This window comes from Somniosus microcephalus, chromosome 2, assembly GCF_052327205.1.
Source record: "Somniosus microcephalus isolate GS21.2 chromosome 2, FLI_Smic_1.0, whole genome shotgun sequence".
Classification (NCBI taxonomy): Eukaryota; Metazoa; Chordata; class Chondrichthyes; order Squaliformes; family Somniosidae; genus Somniosus; species Somniosus microcephalus.
The window spans coordinates 74,678,466-74,705,548 of record NC_140988.1 but is presented as its reverse complement, the minus strand read 5'-3'; the positions used below and the strand labels follow the sequence as shown (position 1 = coordinate 74,705,548).

General features: G+C 44.5%; 1 protein-coding gene across 3 annotated transcripts in view; it reads left to right on the top strand.

The window, feature by feature from the left end:
* The first annotated feature begins 1,042 nt into the window (after positions 1-1,042).
* The window catches only part of pdgfc (platelet derived growth factor c), a 504,030-nt gene continuing 477,989 nt past the window's right edge, over positions 1,043-27,083 (top strand). Inside the window, exons 1-2 of one of the 3 annotated variants that reach the window (XM_086010449.1) lie at positions 1,043-2,008; positions 2,492-2,581. In XM_086010449.1, coding sequence (XP_085866575.1) covers positions 1,900-2,008; positions 2,492-2,581 — 199 coding nt within the window. In that variant the 5' untranslated portion in view covers positions 1,043-1,899. The remainder of the gene's footprint in view (positions 2,009-2,491; positions 2,582-27,083) is intronic. The other 2 variants (XM_086010440.1, XM_086010431.1) reach the window with 2 other exon arrangements.

Here is a 27,083-nt window from a genome sequence, read left to right as displayed (position 1 = left end):
CGAGGTCTAGGCACAGCGGGAAACCGGTGGGCGACCTGTCAAATCCAAAAAGCTGGGAAAAAAGTGTTAAGTGGCTGTAAACAAGCCACTAATGATTTGAATTGCCTCCTCACCGCTGTGTGTCAAGTCTGCTTAGCACTGGCAGACCCGACATGGGGAAAGGCGCGTGGCGGCGGGTTGACAGCGGCGTCCCCACCCACTGGGGGAAAAACACTTTTCCACCTAATCCACGACTGACCGTGCCCGCTGACCCCCTCCCGAAATCCAGCCTGTTAACTCTGTACGATAGCAAAATACTGCAGATGCTGGAAATCCAAAATAACAACAGAAAATGCTGGAAAAACTCAGCAGGCCAGGCAACATCCGTGGAGAGAAATTAAAGTCAACGTTTCAGGTCAAAACCCTTTATCAAGTTGACTCTAATTTCTCTCCACGGATGTTGCCTGGCCTGCTGAGTTTTTCCAGCATTTTCTGTTGTTATTCCTTTTAACTCTGTTTCTCGCTCCACAGAAGCTGCCTGACCTGCTGAGTATTTTCAACATTTTCTGTTTTGAAATAGTTATCCTCACTTGCCCCCTTGGCTATTGTCAATCCATTTGAGCTTCAAAAATACACGCTATGTTTTGGACAGTGTCTATCATTTTTTGACACAATTGTATTTTCTAAATTGAATGGTTTGGATTAAAAGTGTCCCTGACGCCCAGTGAAAACCACACCCTTTCTCTTAACTGAGATAATCCCAGTCTCGATATAATCCACGGAAAATAGCCGAATCTTTATTCGTCGGTCTGACGAAAGGTGTATGCTGAGCACCGGGTGTGACTCGGGAGTAAAGTACTCGGACTTCAAACGGATCGGAATTACAGGCAATGTCGCAATTCGCATTCACGCCCCATGGTATTTTATGTTATCCTCGACTATCAAATTGACTGAGTGCAGGCGAGACTTTAAAAAGTAGTTGAAGCATTTACTTGGCACTTATTTTTTTATATATAGCTATCGGGTTTCCCAAATATCCTAAAATGGTTAGTAAACAATCCGCGGGTTTGACCCGTAAAACGTACGCGGGGATTAAGGCTGCTCTGCTCAGTCTGCTGCCGGGAGTGTTTGCCCCTGGAGAGGTTTGCAGCCGGCAATGTTATACCACCTGTCGTGTCACCAGTTGGCAGTCTGTGTTCACCCAAGAGTCAGAGCACAGCCAGCGTGTCTGAACAGAGCAGGCAATGGGGGGGAACATGAAATGTGCTAAGTCGTAACCTTTACTTTCACACTGCAACAGGGCAGCACTTTAAAGGAGGTTTTTTTTTGTCTTTTAGCTGACGTCAAGAGAAAAAAAAACTTAAATCAGCCCTTTTCCTTTTTTTTATAAAAAAAGCCACTTGAAAGTACCCTGGAATAATGGAATCCAGCTGTTCGCTGGTAAACTACCTTTTAAAGTAATTTTTTACTCAACGTTTATTCGGACAGAAAGGTTTCGCACTGCCAGCTGATGGTAGACGAAAGCAAGAAGGAGAAAGCAAAGATCGTCGACTTTATATCGATCTTTTTTTTTAAATCCAGAAGTTTATAAAAGTTGACAGGTGTGCGTAAGTACTTGGCTGCGCCTTTAACAAAAACCTTCGGTCTGGCAGAACCGTCTGTCTTTTTTTTTCGCCTTACATTAGCCATTGAGTAGATAAGTGCGATCGTTGGATCGGGGCACGTTGGAGAGAGAAGGGAGTGCTTTGGATCGGAATGTGGAAGCCACTATGTGATTATCTGCTGGAAATGCTGGCACATCAGTGTCCCTGCACTCGCCATCCTTCATGGTAGGAGCGGCGGCTGGGAGTGAGCGGCTGTGAAGAAGCCGGTGTCTGTCTTGTCTGCTCTGCCCCGATAGCGTGCACACATTGCCCCCAAATGTCCCTGTCATTAGTATTACTGCTAATATCGGCTCTCAACTTCCGCCATCATGGATCGGAAGCTCAAATCAACAAGTTCCAGCCTTCAAGTAACAAGGAACAAAACGGTGAGTCTTCTTTCTTTCTCCCGTAGCCCTTTGATGTGAGAAAGTTGAGTTTGCCATTCCTGGCGTGTTTTCGTTTGGCTCCACTCGCTTGCCAGTGTGGCGAGTGGATGATCGCTTACAGGTATGGCTTTCAGTGCAGCTCCAGCACACACAGCGATAGTGCTTGGAACTTAGAAACTCCTGGCCCCACAGGGACGTTGGTTGTTTAACTTTTTAGTGTGGGTAATGTGCATTTCCCCGGTGCCAGAGTGCAAACTCCTCCTTAAGGTGCTCTTTCTCTAAAAAAAACGTGCAGGCTATTGATATTATGCAGACGATTGACCGGGACGGCTCCCTCTGTGTAACTCTCCTACTTAAAAAAAAACAGGTCTATCTTAGGAACATTTTTAAGTTTCCGATCGAGTGCTTCTGAAGTAGGGCTGGTGTGTTGTTTTTTAACGGAGCCACGCTGCTTGTAAACGCGATGACATCTGGCACCTGCAGGCAGCCAGGGCGCTGATCAAAGAGCAAGGCTAACAAAGCTGGCCTCACAGTCAGAACAACTTGCAAGAGCCAGCGAAAGCGATCAAAAGAGTAAGTAAGCAAACGAGCTGCTCACAGCCAGCCACCAGTCCTCACAAAGCCACTACTATCGCATTTCGAGAGTTAGACACTAACACAAACACTTTGTAAGCACACTGTTTGATTAGCTTCTTGTGGCACAGGAGGGGGCCATTCGGCCCGTCCTGCCCGTGCCTTGCAACACTCGCTGCTGGATCGCCGAGGTCACTTGCACACTTTATTTTTCACTATATCTGCGATAAAGTTTAAGGTGACTTGCGTTTATTCGTGGAGTCAAACAAAGTGTCACAGAGACCTTTCGAAATTAACTACCAAATGGTTTCATTTCATAAAGACGGATGAAACCACCAGCGTCCTGAAAGCGCGGCTCTAATTGTGGTAAACATCACTACAAATGCTCATTTTGACTTCAGCCCCTGAGTCCCGTTGTGTATTTTTTTTAAATCGCAATGGAGAATCCAAAGGTGCGTCCTTGCTGTGCTCTGCCCTCCTGGCAAAACAAAGATTGGGAGCTTAAAAGCTATGATAAACTTACTCTTCCCATTCATTACTACCTGATTATATAGCTTTGGGACTTGACAGTTTTAGATTACAGCCTAGACTGGCTAATAAAAAGGGAAGTAAAGCATGACATTCCTGTGTTTAAAAAAACATCCCTCCCCCACAGTAAAACATGGTTGGAATAATCCAGCACAGGTTAGGACCAAAATAAAGTTTGAGATTAGTTTAATAAGTACATAAATATGCCCCCGTGTAACCAGATTTATGGACATCACAACATCTCCTACATTTTATATAACAATTTGCAGCTGAGATCACAGGATTACATCAAAGGGATTTCATGCTTTAGAAATACAGCATTTGTTTGAGAAGTAATACCGTGAAAGCTTTCTTTTTTCTTTAAATGCGAGGAACACTGGTTATTTGTGTTCTGAGTGTTGACCATGCTAAAGAAAGGGATTGTTCTGTGTGTGGTGACAGCGCTAAGGTATTTCTGTATTGGGTGTGGTCCAGGGGTAAGGCGCTGGTCAGTGCACAGCGATGGCCCAAAAATAGGCTGTTTCCGTTCAAGGGACCATTGTTTGCTGTACCCGGGAAGAGTGTTGGACCATTGCAGTAATGTGAATCAGACTGTGTAAATTGAGAGTAGTCACACACTGCAGCAAGTGCTTTAAACCTTAAGAAGTTATTAGATTTGGATGTCAGCTAAGTCATATGTGACCATGTTGATGGATGTATTTTTGGAATATAATTTTTTTGGATGAAAGCGTATTGAACCACAGCCAATCTTATATTTAAAATATTTAAAACATTACAAATGTTGGAATGCTGAAACACAAAGAGAAAATGCTGAAAGTACAGAACAGGTCAGTCAGTATCGGTAAAGAGAAAAGAGAAAAGCTATTTTGTTTTATTCATTCATGTGATGTGGGCATTGTTAATGCCCGTCCCTAATTGCCCTTTAGAAGGTGGTGGTGAGCCACCTTCTTGAACTGCTGCAGTCCGTGTGGTGATGGTACTCCCACAGTGCTGTTAGGGAGGGAGTTCCAGGATTTTGACCCAGTGACGACGAAGGATTGGCGATATGCTTCTAAGTCAGGGTGGTGTGAGACTTGGAGGGGAACTTGGAGGTGGTGGTGTTCCCATGCGCCTGCTGCCCTTTTCCTTCTAGGTGGAAGAGGTTGTGGGTTTGGGAGGTGCTGCCGAAGAAGCCTTGGTGAGTTGCTGCAGTGTATCTTGTAGATGGTACACACTGCAGCCACGGTACACCAGTGGTGGAGGGAGTGAATGTTTAAGGTGGTGGATGGGGTGCCAATCAAGCGGCTGCTTTGTCCTGGATGGTGTCGAGCTTCTTGAGTGTTGTTGGAGCTGCACTCATCCAGGCAAGTGGAAAGTATCCCATCACACTCCTTACTTGCGCCTTGTAGATGGTGGGAAGGCTTTGGGGATTCAGGAGGTGAGACACTCGCCACAGAATACCTAGCCTCTGACCTGCTCTTGTTGCCACAGTATTTATGTGGCTGGTCCAGTTAAGTTTCTGGTCAATGGTGACCCCCAGGATGTTGATGGTGGGGGATTCGGCTATGGTAATGCCATTGAATGTCAATGGGTGGTGAATGTTAGACTTTCATTTGTTGGAGATAGTCATTACCTGGCACTTGTGTGGTGCTAATGTTACCTGCCACTTATCAGCCCAAGCCTGAATGTCGTCCAGGTCTTGTTGCTTGTGGGCATGGACTGCTTCATTATCTGTGGAGTTGTGAATGGCATTGAACACTGTGCAGTCATCAGCGAACATCCCCATTTCTGACCTTAAGTTGGAGGAAAGGTCATTGATGAAACGACTGAAGATGGTTGGGCCTAGGACACTGCCCTGAGGAACTCCTGCAGTGATGTCCTGGGCCTGTAATGATTGACCTCCATCCACCAGAACCATCTTCCTTTGTGCTAGGTATGACTTCAGCTAGTGTGGAGTTTTTCCCCTGATTCCCATTGACTTCAATTTTACTAGGGCTCCTTGATGCCACACTCGGTCAAATGCTGCCTTGATGTCAAGGGCAGTCACTCTCACATCGCCTTTGGAATTCAGCTCCTTTGTCCATGTTTTGACTAAGGCTGTAATGAGGTCAGGAGCCGAGTGGTCCTAGTGGAACCCAAACTGGGCATCAGAGAGCAGGTTATTGGTGAATAAGTGCCGCTTGATAGTACTGTCGATGACACCTTCCATCACTTTGCTGATGATTGATAGTAGACTGATGGGGCGGTAATTGGCCAGATTGGATTTTGTGGACAAGACATACCTGGGCAGTTTTCCACGTTGTTGGATAGATGCCAGTGTTGTAGCTGTACTGGAACAACTTGGCTGGAGGTGCGGCTAGTTCTGGAGCACAATTCTTCAGCACGACAGCCAGGATGTTGTCGGGGCCCATAGCCTTTGCTATATCCAGTGCGCTCAGCCATTTCTTGATATCACGTGGACCGAATTGAATTGGCTGAAGACTGGCTTCTGTGATGGTGGGGACCTCAGCAAGAGGCCGATAAGGATCATCCACTCGACACTTCTGGCTGAAGATGGTTGCAAATGCTTTTGCACTCATGCTGGGCTCCACCATCATTGAGGATGGGGATAGTCATGGCATCTCCTCCTCCTGTTACTTGTTTAATGGTCCACCACCATTCACGACTAGTTAACAGTTTTGGTATAACTCTTTGATAAAGGATTATACCAAATAAATTAGGAGTTATACTCAAGATGTTAACCAGCTTTTTCTCTTTACAAACACAGAATGACTTGTATTTTCAGTATTTTATGTTTTTTTTCAATCGTTGTATATTTGATGGAACTAATTGGCTATAATTTACTAAACAAAAATTTGCATTTATATAATGTATTAAACATAGTAAAAGTGTCCCAAAGCGCTTCACAGGAGCATTATCAGATAAAATTTGACACAGAGCCACCTAAAAAAATTTAAGACAAGTGACCAAAAGCTTGGTCAAAAAGCTGAGTTTAAAAAGCAACTTAAAGGAAGAGAGAAAGGTAGAGAGGCGGAGCGGTTTAGGGGGGAATTCCAGAGCTTGGGGCCTAGACAGCTGAAGGCATGGCTGCCAATGGAGTGGTAAAGGAAACTGGGATACATAAGAGGCTAGAGTTAGATGAATGCAGAATTCTCAAAGGGTTGTAGGACTGGAGGAGGTTACAGAGATAGAGGGGGGCAAGGCCATTTGAAAGCAAGGATGAAAACCTTAAGTTTGAGGCATTGGTGGATCGGGAGGCCATGAAGGTCAGCGAGCACAGGGTGTTGGCACCAAGACCGCCTACTTCCACTTTCCCCACCTCCATAATATTGCCACTGCCTCAGCCCATCTGCAGCTGAAACCATCATCCTTGCTTTTGTTACCTCTAGACTCGACTATTCCAGTGCTCTCTGGGTCGGCCAACCATCTTCCACCCTTCATAAACTTGAGCTCATCCAAAACTCTGCTACCCATAGCCGAACTCGCACTGTCTGTGTATTACCATTGTACTGGAAACTTTCATTTAGTTCTCCATTTTCTTTTGTTTTTGTCACCTGTTTACAATCAGGCAGTCTTGCTCTGGCAGGATCAGTAGACATTTCTACAGATGCTATGAATGCCATTTATTTGATCAATGTGGCATGAAGAGGGCTTAAGTGATCATTATGGTCAGTTTTGTCCTTGACACAGGCAACCTGGCCAGGACTGGCGTAACATACGCTGTATGGAGAAGTCCACCTCTGAATGTCTTTTTGAAAATGCAATGAGTTCAGGTGCCCATTTCTAATCTCCCTTTCTCTCTAAGATCATCTAATGTTTCATTGTCTCACAGACCTACACCCATCTCTCGCAAAACTCCTTTATTGGAATCCTTTCAGTTTGGCTTCTACTCTGCTCACAGCACCAAAACCCCACAATCAAAGTCAGAAATGGCATCATCTGATTGTGAACACAGTGCATCATTCCTCCTTGTTCTCCTTGACCATGCCATGGTGATTAATATGGTTGACCATGCCATCCTTCTTCATTGCCTCTCCTTCCTTGTCCAGCTCCATGGGACTGCACTTTCTGGGTCTGGTCTCATGTGGCTCTGTTCCTAACTGTCAGAACACAGCCAGTACATCTCCAGCAAAGGCTTCTCTTCTTGCCCTGTGCCATCACCTTGGGAGACCTTCTATCCTTGGCCTCCTCCTCTTCCTCAGCTACTTGCTGCCTCATGGTGACTTTATCTATAGGCACAAGTTCAACTTTCATAGTTATGCTGATACACTTCCACCAATTACTTCAAACCTATGGCCACATCTATGTTTTCAGACTAAGTCTAACAGCGAGGTATGGAGAAGTCAAAAATTCATCCAACTGAACATCAGAAAGACCAGCGTCATAATTTGTGACCATGACATAAACTCTGTTCCTTTGCCACTGACCCCAAAGTATTCTTAGGCCACTTGCTCAAGTTGAGCCAGATAATGCAATACTTTGGCATCCTCGTTGTCTCAGAGCTGAGCTTTAAATTTCACATTTTCTATCGCCAAGACGACTTACTTCCACTTCCGCAACAACCACTGCCTCTACTATTATCGGCTCTGATGAGACCCTTATCCACACTTGTCACCTCTAGAATCAATATCTTCAATATCCTCCTCACTGGCTTCCTATCCTGCACCCTCCATTAACTCCAACTTGTTTAGATTGCAGCTGGTCATATCCTGGCCCACATTAAATACCATTCACCCATCACTCCCATCCTCGCTAACCAACATTGGCTCACTGTCCCCAATTTCATTCAAAATTTTTGACTTTGTCTTTCATGGCCTTGCCCACCCTATCTCTGCAATCTCCTCTAGCATTACATGTTGTTCCATACCTTTCAGTTCTCTGACGGTCTGTTATGCATTCCACCTTGCTTTATTCCCCCCTTCCTCCCCATTGGTGATAGAGCATTTTGTAGCCTCAGTCCTACTCTCTGAATTCCCTCCCTAAAGTTCTCTGACTTCCTCCTTATCTTTTCACCTTTAAAAGCCATCTCAAAAGCCATCTTTTTGACCAAGCTTTTACTCACCTCGAATAACTCTTGCGCCATGCCTTACATCTGTTCCTTTATTCCTTTTATCATTAGTTTTTACCTCCTCTGTAAAGCACCTTTTTATATTCTCTGCATAAAAGGGGCTATATAAAAATACATTGCCATTATAGTGGTCAAGAATGGCTGCTTGAGTTTCAAAACCTTGGTGTAGAAATGGTAGTTTAAAATGATTTGTGAGGTAGACTAAGTTTGGCATAGTTCATTTCATTTGCAATTCTTAAGAGCTGCTGCAAAGGTAAACTGTAACTCATTCATCCTTCAACCAGAGAAGAGTTTCCACATTGCAGAGGTATATCACAGAGTGTCTTGGTTAACTGCAGTATGACCTCAATTACCTGGTGTAAATGAGGTAATCTTCAATCTGAACCCAAGAAGTTTTTTTTAGAATACAACACAACCCATGTGGCAGGCAATTGCATAGAGTGCTTTTCTGCCTGTACTAACAAGTTATTTTCAGCTGCTATCATTTTTTTGTTGGGAATAAAGTGACTAAATAATGGCACATGCAAAGGGAAAACCATTTGTGTATAGGTAGTATTCACAGTGATGTCAGACATTCACATAGAGAAGTTAGTCTCTGCTTGCACACTCTGAAGTAGTGACATACACCACATCCTCTGTACAGGCCTTCTGGCAGTTTTGGGCACTTGACTGAGTCTGCACTATAATAAGACTGCATCTATCTTCCTGTAAAATCTAATGTTTTCATTGTCTATGGCTTATAATGAATGAGATGCTATTAACAATAATATTGTGTAAACAGTTGGTGAAATTTGTAACCCTTTACTTGTAAGCAGAAGAGTCTACCTTATGATGATACATCTGTCAACACTTTCATTGTTGTGAAGAACCTGTAGCTTGTTAACACTTTAGATATTTCCTCTTTTAAAAGAATGGAACTAACATCACCTCAACGTGTTTGCTCTCATGGTCTTTTGGATAAGTTTGAGTGTTAGTTTAGTGGTTTTGTGTGACCTTAAGTCACCCTTTTTGTGCCTGTTGTTGGATAGGTAAGCCACAAATATATTGCTTTAAAAGTAGAAAGGACTTGGATTTGTATAGTGCCTTTCACATTTTCAAGGCATCCCAAAGCACTTCACAGCTAACAAATTACTTTTGAAATGTAGACTATTTTGTAGGCGTAACATAAGATGAATCAGAATATATCATATGGACAGCATTTTTAACTGTTTCCCTTACTAACTGCATGCTCGGGTAACCATACTCAAAATGCACTGTCCAGATCTACGCAGGAAAATACTGCAGCATTAACACCAACTTTAAGGAAGGGATAGTGAAACTAAATGTCACAATACATCCCATTGTGGGGAAAGTCTCAACAAATGTTCGGATCCATTCAAACAATTGAAGACTGCAGCAGTATATCTGCACTAAATGATACAAAGTATTTTTTGTATATGTATTCTTACTGTATACGCCAAGATTTCTATTCTTTACACATCTAAAATATGATGTTTTGTATAGTATTTTAAGGTCTTATCCTTGCTAAATATTTTCTGCAATTGAGAGGACAGACAGGCAGCCTGCTTGTAGGTACCTGCCAATGGCTCTCGAATCACCGCTTGTAGGTACCTGCCAATGGCTCTCGAATCACTGCCTGTAGGTACCTGCCAATGGCTCTCGAATCACTGCCTGTAGGTACCTGCCAATGGCTCTTGAATCACTGCCTGTAGGTACCTGCCAATGGCTCTCGAATCACTGCTTGTAGGTACCTGCCAATGGCTCTCGAATCACTGCTTGTAGGTACCTGCCAATGGCTCTCGAATCACTGCTTGTAGGTACCTGCCAATGGCTCTCGAATCACTGCTTGTAGGTACCTGCCAATGGCTCTCGAATCACTGCTTGTAGGTACCTGCCAATGGCTCTCGAATCACTGCCTGTAGGTACCTGCCAATGGCTCTCGAATCACTGCCTGTAGGTACCTGCCAACGGCTCTCGAATCACTGCTTGTAGGTACCTGCCAATGGCTCTCGAATCACTGCTGAAGGTACCTGCCAATGGCTCTCGAATCACTGCCTGTAGGTACCTGCCAATGGCTCTCGAATCACTGCCTGTAGGTACCTGCCAATGGCTCTCGAATCACTGCCTGTAGGTACCTGCCAACGGCTCTCGAATCACTGCTTGTAGGTACCTGCCAATGGCTCTTGAATCACTGCCTGTAGGTACCTGCCAATGGCTCTCGAATCACTGCCTGTAGGTACCTGCCAATGGCTCTCGAATCACTGCTTGTAGGTACCTGCCAATGGCTCTCGAATCACTGCTTGTAGGTACCTGCCAATGGCTCTCGAATCACTGCTGAAGGTACCTGCCAACGGCTCTCGAATCACTGCCTGTAGGTACCTGCCAATGGCTCTCGAATCACTGCCTGTAGGTACCTGCCAACGGCTCTCGAATCACTGCTTGTAGGTACCTGCCAATGGCTCTTGAATCACTGCCTGTAGGTACCTGCCAATGGCTCTCGAATCACTGCCTGTAGGTACCTGCCAATGGCTCTCGAATCACTGCTTGTAGGTACCTGCCAATGGCTCTCGAATCACTGCTTGTAGGTACCTGCCAATGGCTCTCGAATCACTGCTGAAGGTACCTGCCAACGGCTCTCGAATCACTGCCTGTAGGTACCTGCCAATGGCCCTCGAATCACTGCTTGTAGGTACCTGCCAATGGCTCTCGAATCACTGCTGAAGGTACCTGCCAATGGCTCTCGAATCACTGCTGAAGGTACCTGCCAATGGCTCTCGAATCACTGCTTGTAGGTACCTGCCAATGGCTCTCGAATCACTGCCTGTAGGTACCTGCCAATGGCCCTCGAATCACTGCTTGTAGGTACCTGCCAATGGCTCTCGAATCACTGCTGAAGGTACCTGCCAATGGCTCTCGAATCACTGCTGAAGGTACCTGCCAACGGCTCTCGAATCACTGCTTGTAGGTACCTGCCAATGGCTCTCGAATCACTGCTGAAGGTACCTGCCAATGGCTCTCGAATCACTGCTTGTAGGTACCTGCCAATGGCTCTCGAATCACTGCTGAAGGTGTGTGTGAGCAGTCCCAGGTGACTTTTCCAGTGATTTTCCCTCCCTTCTCCGTGGGAAAATTCCTGGCTTCCACACTATGATTCTTCATGACAGCACAACTGAAATTCAGGAATATACTACCTGTAGGAAATCATAGCTCGCAAGCTGTATCCTTCTACTCAATATGTGGCATGTTGGAGTTCCAATGTAATGTGCCACACCACTTGAATTCTGTTATAAAACCCGATATTTAAAATTATATTTCTAACTTGCCAAAATCTACCCTCAAGTCTCTTCCAATGTCATTGTGTGGAATTCTAAGGATAAGGGGTAAGCCATTTAGGACAGAGATGAGGAGGAATTTCTTCACCCAGAGAGTGGTGAACCTGTGGCATTCTCTGCCACAGAAGGCAGTTGAGGCCAATTCATTAAATATATTCAAGAAGGAGTTAGATAGATTTCTTAAGGCTAAAGGGATCAAGGGATATGGGGAGAAGGCAGGGACAGGGTACTGAGTTTGGATGATCAGCCATGATCTCATTGAATGGCGGAGCAGGCTCGAGGGGCCGAATGGCCTATTCCTGCTCCTATCTTCTATGTTTCTATGAATCGGGTGACCCCATCTGCAATATTTAATTTCTCTAGGGAAGTAACAGTCCTTCACTCAATATCTCCCCAAAAGAATTGGTTAAAATCAAGTACTCACTTTGAGGAGAATTGTGGACATGAATCTGTGCCTGACTATTTAATGGGACTGCATAAAGACACACCAAGGTATTGTGCTTTTAAAAAAAAATGTAACTTCCATTTGAAGGAAACCCTTGGTCCACAGTGCACACATGTGGTATACATCGATTGCTGGCAGTCTTGGATTCAGTGTTCTTGATCATATTTGCAACTGAAACTTTCATCAATGTGCCAAATGCATCCTGGCAAGTAATTAAAGGTAACCAGATACAAATGTTTATGAATGCACAACATAAAAGGAACCATTTTAGTTTTAAGAATCCCACCCCATTTCTGCTGTGGCATTATTAGCAAAGCCCAATGACTTCAGGTAATGGTCACAGAGAAGGGTGGGAGTCTGGGTGGTTGACATTTCATTTGTGAAATTCTGCTTCCAGGGTAGTTGTACAGCCTTAGTTAATGGGCAGCCCCACAAATGTCAACCTCATTGCTTAGAACTTGGAGGTTGTGAATCTGGGACACAGCTGAAACCTGTTCTGAATCCAGTGCACAGCTGAAGATTTCAGTAATAATGACGCAGGGATTTTAGGAGCAGAGTGAATGTGCCTATTGTCTAATAAGGAAAGCAGATGATATACCCTCCCATCCCTCCGTGTACCGTTTAAATAGTGTTAAAGTTAGGAAAAAGAACGTCACGTGCTTTGTGAAGATCTAAATTAAAACAAGCTGGTCTGGGGCCACTTACAGAGAGCCCTTGTGACTGCTAAGCTAATGATGTCATAATCCCCTCATGTATTACGAATGAAAGGAAAATTCCACTCATGTCAGTCCCTTTTGGTAATTTAATGATGTCATTAAGTCTTTTTATTTGAGCTTGCTATGCTTGTCACATCTGGGATGTCATAATTGCCAGCACAATAATGTAAGTCAATTAGTTAAAAAAAATGATCTTTTGTGGGTCTCTGTAATTTGAACTTTTTTTGTGTGGTGAAGCTTGACTTCAAGACCATTAGAGTACTCTCTATAATGACCATTTAATGACAGTCCTAGCAATCTACAGACAATTCAGCTTTGAGTGTGTATTAAGATTCCAAGAGTTGTATTTTATTTGCACACAAAGCACATTTTAGTGCTGCAGAATAACTATGTTAATTTATATGTATTTTCATTCAGTGTTGGAATAAAGGCAAAGTACAAAGTATAGTCTGTGCCAGGTGGATAAATCTCATCTGTATGTATACAGGAAAAAAGATGCTAATCTCCATTCTTTTTTTTAATCAGCCACTTAGCTGAGTGAGGATCTCCACTTTCACCTGATGTATAATTTTGGGTGTCTATGGAGCACAATGCTGGCCTCAAACATTTCTTCCCATATACAAAGAATTATTTAGAGGGAAGACGATACATTCTGAAATTAATTGGGGAAAATATTTTCCTTTGATAGTCCTTTTCATACAATACTGTTCTTTGACATTTTTTAAATATAATAAGTAAAATATCAACTGTTTTCAGTCTCATTTCAACACTCCTGCTTCAATACGCCTCACTGTGAAAATGAAGAGATTTTTAATCCACTTGTAGTTGGCAAACAGAAGAGGATGAACTCATTCCAAATGGCTGGGAGATGCCATACTGTCATGCAGATGTCTGGAAGATTGATTTGGTTTTACTTTGTTTATGCTCATCCTTGAGTGTTCCAGCATGAAAGGTCTATCAGAAACTTGACTTACTATTGAAATTTGGACTGACTGTGTTATGCTACCAAAACAGCAGCAACAACCAAAGGAGGGGGAAAAAAATCACTTGGCTGGTTGCTGTTCCTGTTAAAGCACTTCACTGCTGCCTGCACTAGGAATACTGAAAAATGGGTAACCATTTTACAGCTACCACTGTGTCAAACATCACAGTACTACTGGCAGCCACTGCACATAAAGATCTTATTAGAAGAAATTTATGCCCACAATGTTAATAAAAATTTTGGAGGGAAAAGAGTGCAGCTGAAAATATAACCTTCAGCATTTTCAAAGACCTAAATGATCCGATTGGACACATTTTTCCATTTGTGGTAGCATTAAACAGTAGTGAGTGTCAGCTTGGCTCAGTTGGTAGCACTTTTGCCTCTGAGTTAGAAAATCACGGGTTCAAGTCTCATTCCAGTGGCTCATAATCTTGGCTGACACTAAAGTGCAATACTGAGGGAACGCTACATTGTTGGAGGTGCCATTGTTTCAATGGATGTAATTCAGGTGGATGTAAAAAATCCAATGGCAGTGTTTGAAGAGAAGGAAGTTCTCCTGGTATTCTGGCCAACATTCCTCCTCAAATCAGCACCACCAAAACAGAATGTGTAATCATTTATCTCATTTGTTGTTTGTGAAACCATGCTGTGTAACATTGGCTGCCACACATGCCTACAAAATAGCAGTGACTACACTTCAACAGTAAATTATTGGCTGTGAACTGCTTGGTATGTCCTGAAATTCTGAAAGGTGCTATATAAATGCAAGTTCTTCCTTACTGTCAGTGTGAGGCTATTATTTTCCAGCCAGTATTAGCTCATGTGGACCACTGGCATGCCTCCAATGTTTTCCTGTTCAAAAGCGCCAATGGTAAGCTAGAGCGCTGTCACTGGGGTTCAGGAAAGAGGACAATTGAGTGCATTGGCAGCACTAACTACCAGTAATCTGATTTCTCCCTGTTTTGTAGTGGTCAGATTATTGGAGATAGAGCAGATAGAAGTTATGGTCACTGAAAAATTTTGCTTCCTGTGTCTCTGAAACAGTTAGGTTCAGTAGTGCTGGACTCAGACTCCAGGCATGCATGCCTGACATTCATGTTTTATTGCTTACAAGTCTACAAAAAATACATAATTCACAAAGCACTGCACTTATAACATGAACAGAGATGCACCATAGGGTTGGGTTGGAGCAGGACCTCTCTACAGCAGCCAAAGAAAATTTTCACCACTGTATGAAAAGCCCACTCAACTGCAAGTAACCTAACTTACTCGTTAATTTGCACTCTGATGAAGATGATACAATTTTTTTGGCCAAAAGCATTTTACTGCTGCCAAAATCATATTAAATCTGTAACAGCCTGCACAGAGGGAGAAAAAATGCACTCCCAATGTTCTGTCTTGGTTCATATTCGACACTATCTATTTGTAGAGGTGTTATTGCACAGTAACATCAAAGCGACTTAAATTCTTTGTGTAACATGCTATTATCAAATGCTTTAGGTATGTGTTGTTAGAGGATAATAATAATTAACTTGTTGAAGAGTGTTGCCAGTGGATAACAGCCCAAGGAGTGGAAGTACAGAATGCAAACTATATTGTAGCACTGGGCAACATCCTTAGTTAGTCATGTTTAAGATTTTAGACCAATGGTTCAAATATAGCCTTTTGAATTCAGAGGTATGGACAATAAAGTCATTTGCAAAATATTGTGTCAGACAATGGATATATATGGAGACACTAATAGGATACAACATAGAATGGAGAAATGTCCACGCATGGGCCAAATAGTCTCCTTCTGTTGTGTAAGATTCTACGATATGTTTACGGGGAATTACGAAAATCATGTGGCTGTGTGGAGCTTTGTAACTTTGAAAGATTTTTTTCCCAGAAGTCTAAAAAACTCAGGTTCTATCTATCAAAAAACAAAGGCCTAGAAATTGGGTTGGGGCGCCAAAGTGGCGCAAAAGTCGCCTGAGCGCAGGATTTAGCGCAGCGTTCGAGGCTTCAGCGATCGTCAGATATTCAGTTTCATTGCCCCTCGAGGGACACGGGGCGAGGCTCGAGGCGCTCCGCGTCCCTCTTAGGGCGCTGAAACTGAATATCACAGCGCAATGTGCCGCAGCGCCACACGCTGCGGCACGGCACGCTGTGGTAATGCAGGCCTTCCTCCCACTGTTAAGGGGGAGCTGCCTGCAACAGTGCGATCCCTGCTTGCGAGTGCCGGCAAATGAGCCCGGCACCAAGGAGAAGTGCCGGGCTCTCGGGAAACAGCTGGCAATGCCGCGGGGGGGGGGGGGGGGGGGCGGGGGTGAGGAGGCCGGGGACGGAGGTGCTGGCAGGTGGCCGCCGAAAAAGGCGGCCGCCCCGCACCTCCACCTTAACTTGCGCCGCTGCCGGCACAGTAAGGCCCCGTGAACCAGGCGCGGGTAGCGAACGGCGCAACTGCGCCGTTCGCTACCAAATATCGCGAATGGGGCGCTGCGCACACCGATGACGTCATCGGTGGCGGCGCAGCGCAAATGGCTAACGCCACCATTAGCGCCCCTGCTGAATATCGCGGGAGGCGCAGCCAGTGGCGCTACAGCCACTGACTGCCTCTTTAGGCGCTAACAGGTGGCGCTACTCACCCAATTTCTCCCCCAAAGTCTTTGATAAGGAAAGTAATGGCTGTGAAAGTATTTACCTAAATAGCAAAGTATTTAGACATGCCATTGTGCTGTACACCTGTTGAAATCAATCTGGCAGGCACCATAAAAGCAGACTTGAAGGGATTTCTTTACAGAGTCAGTGAAAGAGCATTTTCTAAAGGATGGAGAGTTACTGTACAGGCTGCTTGGTACTGTACTATGGGCCTGCATTGAAGCAGCCAAGGGTGCAGTTTTAAACACTGTACCTGAAACAGTGCCTTTGTTCTCTCTCAAAGCGGGCATTAGAGGCCAATGAACCGTTTCAGCAGTTTCAAAGCATTAATCAAACATGACATACAAAATACTGTCACTACAGCAGCCCACCCACTATAGGACTGTGGCTGATGGGTTTTCAAAAAACAAAATAACTGGAGCTTAATATTAATGGATTTTCTGGGCAGTTGAAGCATTCCTCACTTAAAGTTGAAATTTTAAGCATGAAGCAGGTTAGATAGAAGAAAGGGGTTGAGTTGTTAAGAGACTTTTAAAGCATTTCTGTCGGAAGCTCAGTCTGAGGTTCAGGATTAAACGAGCACCATCATCTATACATTTTTAAAGGAAAAGCAGAATATTTTCCAGCAGCAACACGATCATTCCATGGTCTTGCTTTAGGGCACTTGAGACAGTCTTTTCATTGTTAGACCTGACACTTATCTCTTTCTTAAAGCATGGGATTTAAATCAGATGTTTCTTGAAAGAGAGAAAAAAAACCAGGCAGTTCAATGTGAAAATGAGCTTTACTGCACCGGGTGCAAGCAGATAAACATTAATTAGTGTAAAACAGTCAAAGGTATGCACAGGTTCTTACCAATAAAAAGAAAAATAGATTTACAATGCAGTGCCTGTTTTCTAGCACATTCCATTAATATAATTTGTACTCATGTAACTTGTTCCATTTAACAGCTCTGTTAGGATTTACTTGTGGACAAGATGCTGGCAGTTCACAGTATTGGGCCAGTAAAGACACAAGAAAAGTATTGCATGACAGTCTGTCAGAATTTAGTGGAATGGAAGGAACAAGGGTTTCTTTAGCCAAGCCTTTCTCACAGCAAACCATTAACACAAACAGCAGCGTGGTCCTAATGGAATTGTTGGTTTGTTTTAGTTACTATGCTGACAGTATTTAAAACAGAATAAGAGAAACACTATTAAGAACGAGTTCAGGGATATGATTAGTATACATGTTCTGGAAGAATAAACTCGCAACTTTTGACATCACACCCAATTCTGCCCTGCTTACTGTTAGTAATCCTCAGTACTAATCATACAGTACAGCTTGTAATCCACGTGGACAGAAGAAAATGTTGCAGTTCATGTAACGACATGTCACCTTGTGTTTTAAGCACATATCTCTGCAAAGCACAAGTTTCAGCAGCATTGCATTATTAATTGTATGGAAGCATGGGTGAGCAATACTGAAAAGGGACTACTGGCTGTAAAATTTGCCTTCCTTTTGTTTTGTTTCTTTAGTTATGCCTTAGTGACCCTTTCAGTATTTTTAGTGAGGCTTGACAGGACTTCCTAGTACAGTAGTCCCAGTCCAGTCTGTTCATTTAAGATGCACTCACACAATGTGAGATCCAGCCACCTCATCCTGCACTCATCCACCTTCCATCCTAGTATCTGATCTGCCAATTATGATTAAAAAAAAAACAATTTTAAAAATTCTCACTTTCATTAACTAAATATAATCACATTTTCCACAGTGATTGTGATTATTACCGCAATCGGCAGGACTCAGAATTGGGTTTTGTATGATAGGAGTTTTTCATTTATTACAACACACTATTACAACACACTCCTGGCCGGGCTCCCAGCTTCCAACCTAAATAAACTTAAGCTAATCCAAAACTCTGCTGCCCGTGTCCTAACTCGCACCAAGTCCCGTTCACCCATCATCCCTGTGCTCGCTGACCTACATTGGCTCCCGGTTGAGCAATGCCTCGATTTTAAAATTCTCACCCTTGTTTTTAAATCCCTCCATGGCCTCGCCCCTCCCTATCTCTGTAATCTCCTTCAGCCCCACAACCCCCCAAGATCTCTGTGCTCCTCTAATTCTGCCCTCTTGAGAATCCCCGATTTTAATTACTCCATCATTGGTGGTCATGCCTTCTGTTGCCTAGGCCCTAAGCTCTGGAATTCCCTACCTAAACCTCTCCACCTCTCTACCTCTCTTTCCTCCTTTAAGACGCTCCTTAAGACCTACCTCTTTATCTCCTTATGTGCCTCGGTGTCAAGCTTTGTTCGATAACGCTCCTGTGAAGCTCCTTGGGACGTTTTACTACATTAAAGGCACTATATGAATGCAAGTTGTTGTTGTTCCACACTTTCTCTGGCTGAATAAAAATTTGAGAACTTGGGTTTGTGTCCCACACCAATTTCTCTCAGCAGCCACCTAGCTAGAGAGAATAACATAAAGAACTTGCATTTATAGGTGCACAAAAGCAGCCAGTTTTGGCTTTATGGTTTACTGTTCTCCCCTGTGGTGGAATCACCTGGCCTGTGGTTACATCAATTGTACAGCACAGAAACAGGCCATTCGGCCCAACTGATCTATGCTGGCATTTATGCTCTGCACCAGACTCCTACCACCCTACTTCATCTAACCATATCAGCATATTCCTTTCACCCACATGTGTTTATCTAGCTTTCCCTTAAATGCATCGATGCTATTTGCCTCAACTACTCCTTGTGTTAACGTGTTCCACATTCTTACCAGTCTTTGGATAAAGAAGTTTCTTCTGCATTCCCTATTGGATTTATCAGTGGCTATCTTATATTTATGACCTCTAGTTTTGGACTTCCCCACAAGTAGAAACATTTTCTCTGTGTCTACCCAATCAAGCCCTTTCATTATCTTAAAGACCTCCATCAGATCACCCCTCTGCCTTCTCTTTTCCAGAGAAAAATGCCCCACCCTGTTCAGCCTTTCCTGATATGTATATCCTCTCAGTTCTGGTATCATCCAGGTGAATCTTTTCTGGACCTTCTCCAATGCCTCTATATTCTTTTTTATAATATGGAGACCAGAACTGTGCACAGTACTCAAGTGAGGTCTAAGCAAGGGTTGATACAAATTTAATATAAACTCCTCTGCTTTTCAATTCTATCCATCTAGAAATGAGCCCCAGTGCTTGGTTTGCTTTTTTATAGTTTATTAACCAGCGTCGCTACTTGTGTATCTGTACCCCTAGATCACTTTGCTCCTCTACCACATTTAGACTCTTACTATCCAAGTAATATGTGGCCTCCTTATTCTTCCTACCAAAATGCACCACTTCACACTTATCTATATTGAAATTAATTTGTCAATTACACACCCATCAATGTTCCCTTTAAGCTGTGCTGCCATGCACTCTGCAGCTCTCCCGTGCAGCTGGCTCACCATCTTTGAAATAGGAAAAACCATGCATGCGCGGTATTTTGAATGGGCCGCGCAGCCCCTTAACAACCCAATGAAAAATTTAAGGGAACATTGACGCCCATTCTGCAAAATTATTAATCTCTTCCTGTATTTTGTCACATTCTTTCTTTGTATTAACTACACATCCCAATTTGATGTCATCCGCAAATTTTGAAATTGAAATTGAGATTGGGAATTCACCATGTGGGGAGCGGCGGGTGTGAACTTCCATCTGACCTTCCGTGTGGCAACTGTTGGAACCTCAATATACTGCGCCACCATACTGCCTTGCCACACAGTTTTTATACCGTGCACACACAGAGGGGGGAGATGTTGCGAATGATGCATTGAATGACTATTTACTGCATACAGGCTTAAAATCACAAGGGTGGCTTTCACATCTGATTTATAGCAGTTAATTTGTAAACATTTATCTCTGTGTCATACGTAATTTACAACACAAGATGCGTTGATGAAAACATTTCTGATGTCGGGATGCATTTAACATATCTCCATCACGTACGACAATGTGAGATGTTTTGTAATTAAATCATTCAGAGTGTGGCATTATGCTGCTGGGATTTTTCCAGCACTTCAGTAGTGAACAACTCTACCTGTACAGTTACATACACAAGTCCACTTGCTGCTATTACCACAGCACAAAGGATACTATTACACTGCACTTAATTGGTTGTGATATGGAATGCTGATATTGAGGCCTCTCTGAGCTTATGCATACACTAGTTTGAATAAAGCTTTGTTCAGGAAATCAAAATGATAGCTTCTACATGGAAGATACATTGTTGTACTATGAAGGAATATGCCATATTCAGAAAAATACACCATTCTATGAAATATTCTGACTTTATTAAAACATGACAAACTGGGTTTGAAAATCTGGAAGCCTCAACAATCTAAAGCTGTGAACAGCATACAGGCTTTTGAGATAAGATAAGTTGTTGACATTGAGGCAATAGCCTTATTGGAGTAGAAAGTTAGAGGTTCCAGGAAGTCTGCAGCTGGGAAAGAACACAATGCTATACCCTGTTTAAGTGTTTTAAACCAACACTTCGGAAAGAAACACATAAATTAAAGAAACATATGCCTTTGTAAAAGTAACATCAAATGAAACACGGAGACACAAGTCTGTAATATAATCAAATGAGGTAACTAAAAAGACAATGGTGCAACCAGCTGAGGGGTTCTAAATGCAAAAGATACATACAGAAGACCTTCATAAGAATGACATCAAATAGATGCACTGCTGTCATATTGTTTTTGTGTTAAGCTCAAGACACCTACACAAGAGACACAAGTCTGCTGTCTACAAGCTGATCTAACAGTAAGAATAGAAAGGGTCAACAGAAAAATGACGAGAGGTAATGGGGGAGAAATTCAGTTGTTAGCGCCAGCCATTAGCACCTTAAGAGGGCGATAAGTGGGGCGCGAAGCGGCTAGCGCCCAGGCACGGCGAGACCTGCACCTCTCGCGACATTGAGCAGACATTTAGCGGCGGCACAAAACCGCAACGCCCGCTCAGCTGCACGCGCAGATCCTGACGTCATATCATGGTGCAACGCCCTTGGGGCACCCCAAACCGGAAATTCAGTGGCGCCCCCCTCCTTTCCACCTGGCGCTCCCAGCGACTGGTTGACTGGAACGGTTTCCAGTCGCTGTGGGGCTGGGGGGGGGGGCGCTATTTAAAGGGGGCTCTTCCTGGCTTCTTAGTAAGAAGTCACACAATTAATAATCCCTTTCAGTGCATGGAGTGCAGGCCATAGATAAGGAATGTACAGTAGCATCACATGAAGTGAGACTGAAATAATCATTGGTTTGAGGGGTTTCTTTTTGGGGCTAAAATGTTGCTGTACTGCTTTCTTTGATGTTATGGAAAGCACTCCTCCACCTCCCTTCATTGGAGAGTGAAGAGGGGAAGATCATGGAGGTCGTATCCTCTGTAGAAGTGAAGAGGAAGGCAGTTTAGACTGTCTCCTGTCCAAATTTTAGCTGACTGATCCATTTTTTGTAAACCGGGGTAGCAATGAAAGTCAATGGAAAAGAAAATCGGGCTGCTGATTCACTGTCGCCCGTTGTGCACCACTGCCCAAAACGAAAGTCACCACCTGCGTTTCTGGGTTCTTTCACCACTTTTCAGCAAATGCCTTTCAACCGGCCTTGCAACCTTTACAGTGAAGCCACCACCTGATAATAAGTGGAGTAGCAGGTTCTGGGAGCTAATGGCACTGCATCGAAATTTGCAACAAACAAAGAACTGGAAAAGGAGCAGGAGACTAGACAACTGGCAAAACAGAGAGACAGAGCAAGGTAGTTTCAAAATAATTGTATCTTCAATACAGTTGAATATTGAGACCACAAAGTGGTTGAAATAATGGGGCAAATTTTCATCTTCACTACCTGGGTGGTGATCTGGTGGAGTGGAACACTTGCTCATTATAGAATCCACCTGATTTTCAATCCATTGATTTCAATAAAATGAAAATCAGATGGATTCTACAACAAGTGGCTGATCCACTTTGCCAGATAACCACTCATGTGGTGAAGATGAAAATATACCCCAATTTGTTTTAATACAATTTCAGTTTCCCCCCCTTACATTGCACCCTTGACTCCAATCCAGGCCCCATCCCCTGTCCAGTTGTTAACTTGGCAAAAGCTGACAACCCTCAGAAGCTGCTGGGAAACTTCTACTTTTGGGGGAGGGTGTCTGATGGCAACAACTGAACAGGAAATAGAGACAAAAGCAAAATACTGCGGATGCTGGAAATCTGAAATAAAAACAGAAAATGCTGGAAATACTCAACAGGTCAGGCAGCATCCGTGGAGAGAGAAACAGAGTTAACGTTTCAGGTCGATGACCCTTCGTCAGAACTAGTAGACCATGGGTTCTAGGTGAAAATGGTTTATGATTTTTATACTTAGATTAAATTGACAATTAAGCACTGCACATTCTCAGGAAAGTCACCATAGGACATTCTTGTACATCCCTTATTGGCTGGTTTCAGAACAGTGCTAGCAGAGGCCTGGGAGCAGATGGACTGCTTCACTTGCTGTCTGGTGACTCTTTCTACTGGTTTTCAGCTTTGCTTGTTGCTGGCTTGTGGTTTTACTTTTTCTCCGCCATTTTGATCTACAGTGACCTCCAACTTGCGACAATTTAGCCATTCTCTTTCTGCACCGCTAACAACTCTCATTCCTACGGCAACAACCTCCATCCTCGAACTCTTTACCCTTCAAATAGCTTCTGGACTTCACTCGCCTGCTTTGGACAGCGGTTCGTTGATGCTCCGTGCCGGCCCCACCCTGCTTACGTTGGCTTTGTCACTCCATGGGACCTCTGACTTTGACCCTAGTCTCCCTACTATTGTGCTCAACCTATTCCCTGCTACCAGGAATTAAGTATCCCATTAATTATTACATTTAAACAGGCCTATGTAACCTGAGCTTTTCCCTGTGTCCATTCGCATGTGCACTTTGGCTGCCGCTTCGGACCTAAGCTGTTCATTTCATTTTCCACTTTTTCTCCCCCTTTTCCTTTTCTCTCTATCCTTTCCCGACCACTTTCTCCTGTCGTCATGCCTCCTTTCATCTCTCCTCTCTCAAATACTCTGCCCTCCCAAATCCCAAACCCAATCCTTCATTACTCTTCAGCCTTCCTACTCTCCTGCCACCGTCCCAGGCTTGACTCCCTCTTAGACAAGCCTACAGGTTCCCTCTGTGCCTCTCTTGGCATCCTACGAACGGCCTATTGAGGCCTCCTTATGAGCAGCAACCCCAACTGCCCCATCCTACTCTCTTGCCGACCTTTCCACCCAGCGCGTCGACTATGGGCTAATCTTACCAATCTCCTCCCCGTCCAACTCACCCCTCCCAGCGCTGACCCTGTAGACGCTGGCAGTGGGTCAGCCATCACCAACCCTCTACGCGTCTCCCTCCAGAATGTCCGTTCACTTGTGAACAAGGCCCTTGCCATCTATGAGCTTATCGTGGATGATTGCATCGACATGGCTGGCCTCCCACATTCTACCCTACATAAACTTGAGGTCATACAAAACTCAACTGCCAGTGTTTTGATTTGTTGAGCGATTATAATCAGGGATGCTCAAGAGCGCAGATATCTCTGTTGTGGGGAGATTACAGAGATAGGGAGGGGTGAGGCCATGGAGGGATTTGAAAACAAGGATGAGAATATTGAAATTGAGGCATTGCTTAACTGGGAGCCAATGTAGGTCGGCGAGCACAGGGGTGATGGGTGAACGGGACTTGGTACAAGTCAAAACACTGGCAGCTGAGTTTTGTATGACCTCAAGTTTATGTAGGGTAGAATGTGGGAGGCCAGCCAGGAGTGCATTGGAATGGTCATGTCTAGAGGTAACAAAGGCATGGATGAGGGTTTCAGCAGCGGATGAGCTGAGGCAAGGGCAGAGACGGGCAATGTTACAGAGGTAGAAATAGACGATCTTAGTTATGCCACGGATATGTGGTCGGAAGCTCATTTGAGGGTCAAATATGACACCAAGGTTGCGAACAGTGTGGTGCAGCCTCACACAGATGTTAGGGAGAGGGGTGGAGTCAGTAGCTAGGGAACAGAGTTTGTGGCAGGGACCGAAAGCAAAGGCTTCAGTTTTCCTAATATTTAATCGGAGAAAATTTCTGCTCATCCAGAACTGTTTGTCGGACAAGCAGTCTGACAATTTAGAGACTGTGGAGGGGTTGAGAGAAGTGCCAGTGAGGTAGAGCTGGGTGTCATCAGCGTACATGTGGAAACTGACGCTGTGTTTTCGGATGATGTCACCAAGGGGCAACATGTAGATGAGAAATAGGAGGGGGCCAAGGATAGATCCTTGGGGGACACCAGAGGTTACGACGCGGAAGCGGGAAAAGAAGCCGTTGCAGGTAATTCTCTGGCTACGATTAGCTGGATAAGAATGGAACCAGGCGAGTGCAGTCCCACCCAGCTGGACGACAGTGGAGAGGCCTTGGAGAAGGATGGAGTGGCCAACCATGTCAAAAGCTGCAGACAGCTCGAGAAGGGTGAGGAGGGATAGTTTATCTTTGTCACAGTCACAAAGGATGTAATTTGTGACTTTGATAAGTGTCGTTTCGGTACTGTGGCAAGGGCGGAAACCTGATTGGAGGGATTCAAACTTGGAGTTGCAGGAAAGATGGTCATGGATTTGGGAGGTGACAACATGTTCAAGGTCTTTGGGGAAGAAAGGGAGGTTGGAGATGGGGCGGTAGTTTTCAAGGACAGAGGGGTCAAGGGTTGTTTTGAGGAGAGGGGTGATGACGGCAGATTTAAGGGAGGGGGGGGACAGTACCTGAGGAGAAAGAACCATTAACAATGTCAGCTAACATGGGAGCCAGAAAAGGAAGTTGGGTGATCAGCAGTTTGTTGGGAATAGGGTCAAGGTAGCAGGAAGTGGTGTCTCATGGACAAGATGAGCACGGAGAGGTAAGAGGGGAGATTGGAAAGAAACTGGAGAGAGATGTGAGGTCAGGGCTAGGGCAGGAGGGAACCTTAGAGGAAGTTTGGCCCGGTGGGTTAGGGGAAGGAAGGGAAGTGGCAGAGGCAGCTGAACGGAGACAAAGAAGTCCATGAGCTCCTCACACTTATTGTCGGAAGTGAGAGTGGAGGAGACAGGGGAGAGGGGTTTAATAAGACAGTTAGCAGTGGAGAATAGGAGCCGAGGTTTATCTTTGCATTCTGTAATGATTCTGGAATAGTGAACAATTTTGGCAGATGAGAGCAGGGCCCGATAGTGCTTTATGTGATCCAGCCAGATCTGGCAGTGAATGGCTAAACCAGTTGTCCACTATATCCGTTCAAGTTTTCATCCCTTGGAATTAAGGTAGATGAGGGCCATACCAGGGGGGATGGCCAGGGTGAGAGAGAGTAATTTTTTAAATAGGGACTAGGGCATCAAAGGTGGTGGTGAGGGTGTGGTTGAGCAGATCGGTAGCTGCAGAAATGTCGTGGTGAATGGAGGGCCAAAGTTTGGACAGTTGGAATTTCATAAGTGCAGCTGTAAGAGAATTGGGAGAGAGTTTTTTCCAGGGGCAGACTCAGAAGGAAGTAAGGTTGGGGGTGGGTGGGTGGGGGGAGGTGTGGTAGAAGGGTGATGTGGGTGGAGAGTGATATGAGGAAGTGGTCAGGAATGGCTTTATCTGTGATTGACACGATGGGAGTAGCGGGTCCACAAGAGATACATAGAAACATAGACGATAGGAGCAGGAGTAGGCCATTCGGCCACTCGAGCCTGTTCCGCAAGGTTGAGGGGGTGGCCGTGAATATGGGTTGGGGAGTTTACATGGAGGGAGAGATTAAGGGAGGATAGAAGGCTAGTGAACTCAGAGGAGAGAGAGCATGATGAATTGAGATGGATGTTGAAATCACTGAGGATGAGATGGCCGTGCCTTCTGTTGCCTAGGCCCTAAGCTCTGGAATGCCCTGCCTAAACCTCTCCGCCTCTCTACCTCTCTTTCCTCCTTTAATACACTCCTTAAAACCTACCTCTTTCACCTGCCCTAATTTCCCCTTAGGTGGCCCTGTGTCATTTTTTTTGTCTTATAACACTCCTGTGAAGCGCCTTGGGACATTTTACAATGTTAAAGGCGTTTTATAAATACAAGTTGTTGTTGTTGTTTCAGCATTCCGAAGGGCTGCTCTCTCCGCGACACCCTGGTCCACTCCTCAATCACCCCCAACACCCCCTCCCCTTCCCATGGCACCTTCCTGTGCAAGCGCAGGAGATGCAACACCTGCTCTTTTACCTCCTCCCTTCCCACTGTTCAGGGCCCCAAATACTCCTTCCAGGTGAAACAGCGATTTACTTGTACTTCTTGCAATTTAGTACACTGTATTCACTGCTCACGATGTGGTCTCCTCTACACTGGGGAGACCAAACGCAGATTGGGTGACCGCTTTGCAGAACACCTGCATTCAGTCCGTAAGTGTACCTCGAGCTTCAGGTCGCCTGCCACTTTAATTCTCCGCTCCACTCACACTCTGATCTCTCTGTCCTCTGCCTCTTACACTGTTTCAACATAAGCTCAAGGAACAGCACCTCATCATTCGATTAGGCACTTTACAGACTTCTGGACTCAACATCGAGTTCAACAATTTCAGACCATAACCTCGGCCCCTATTTTTTCACATGGCAGCTGTTAATGATTCTGCCATTCCCTTTTACACCTCTTCTAGACTTATCTTTTGTTTCTTTACTTGCCCCATTACCATCTCCTTTTGCTTTGTACAATCATACCTTTTGTCAGTCAATTACTCCTGCCTTCCACCCTATCACAGGCCTTCCCTTTTGTTCTTTCCTCCCATCCCTCCTTTCA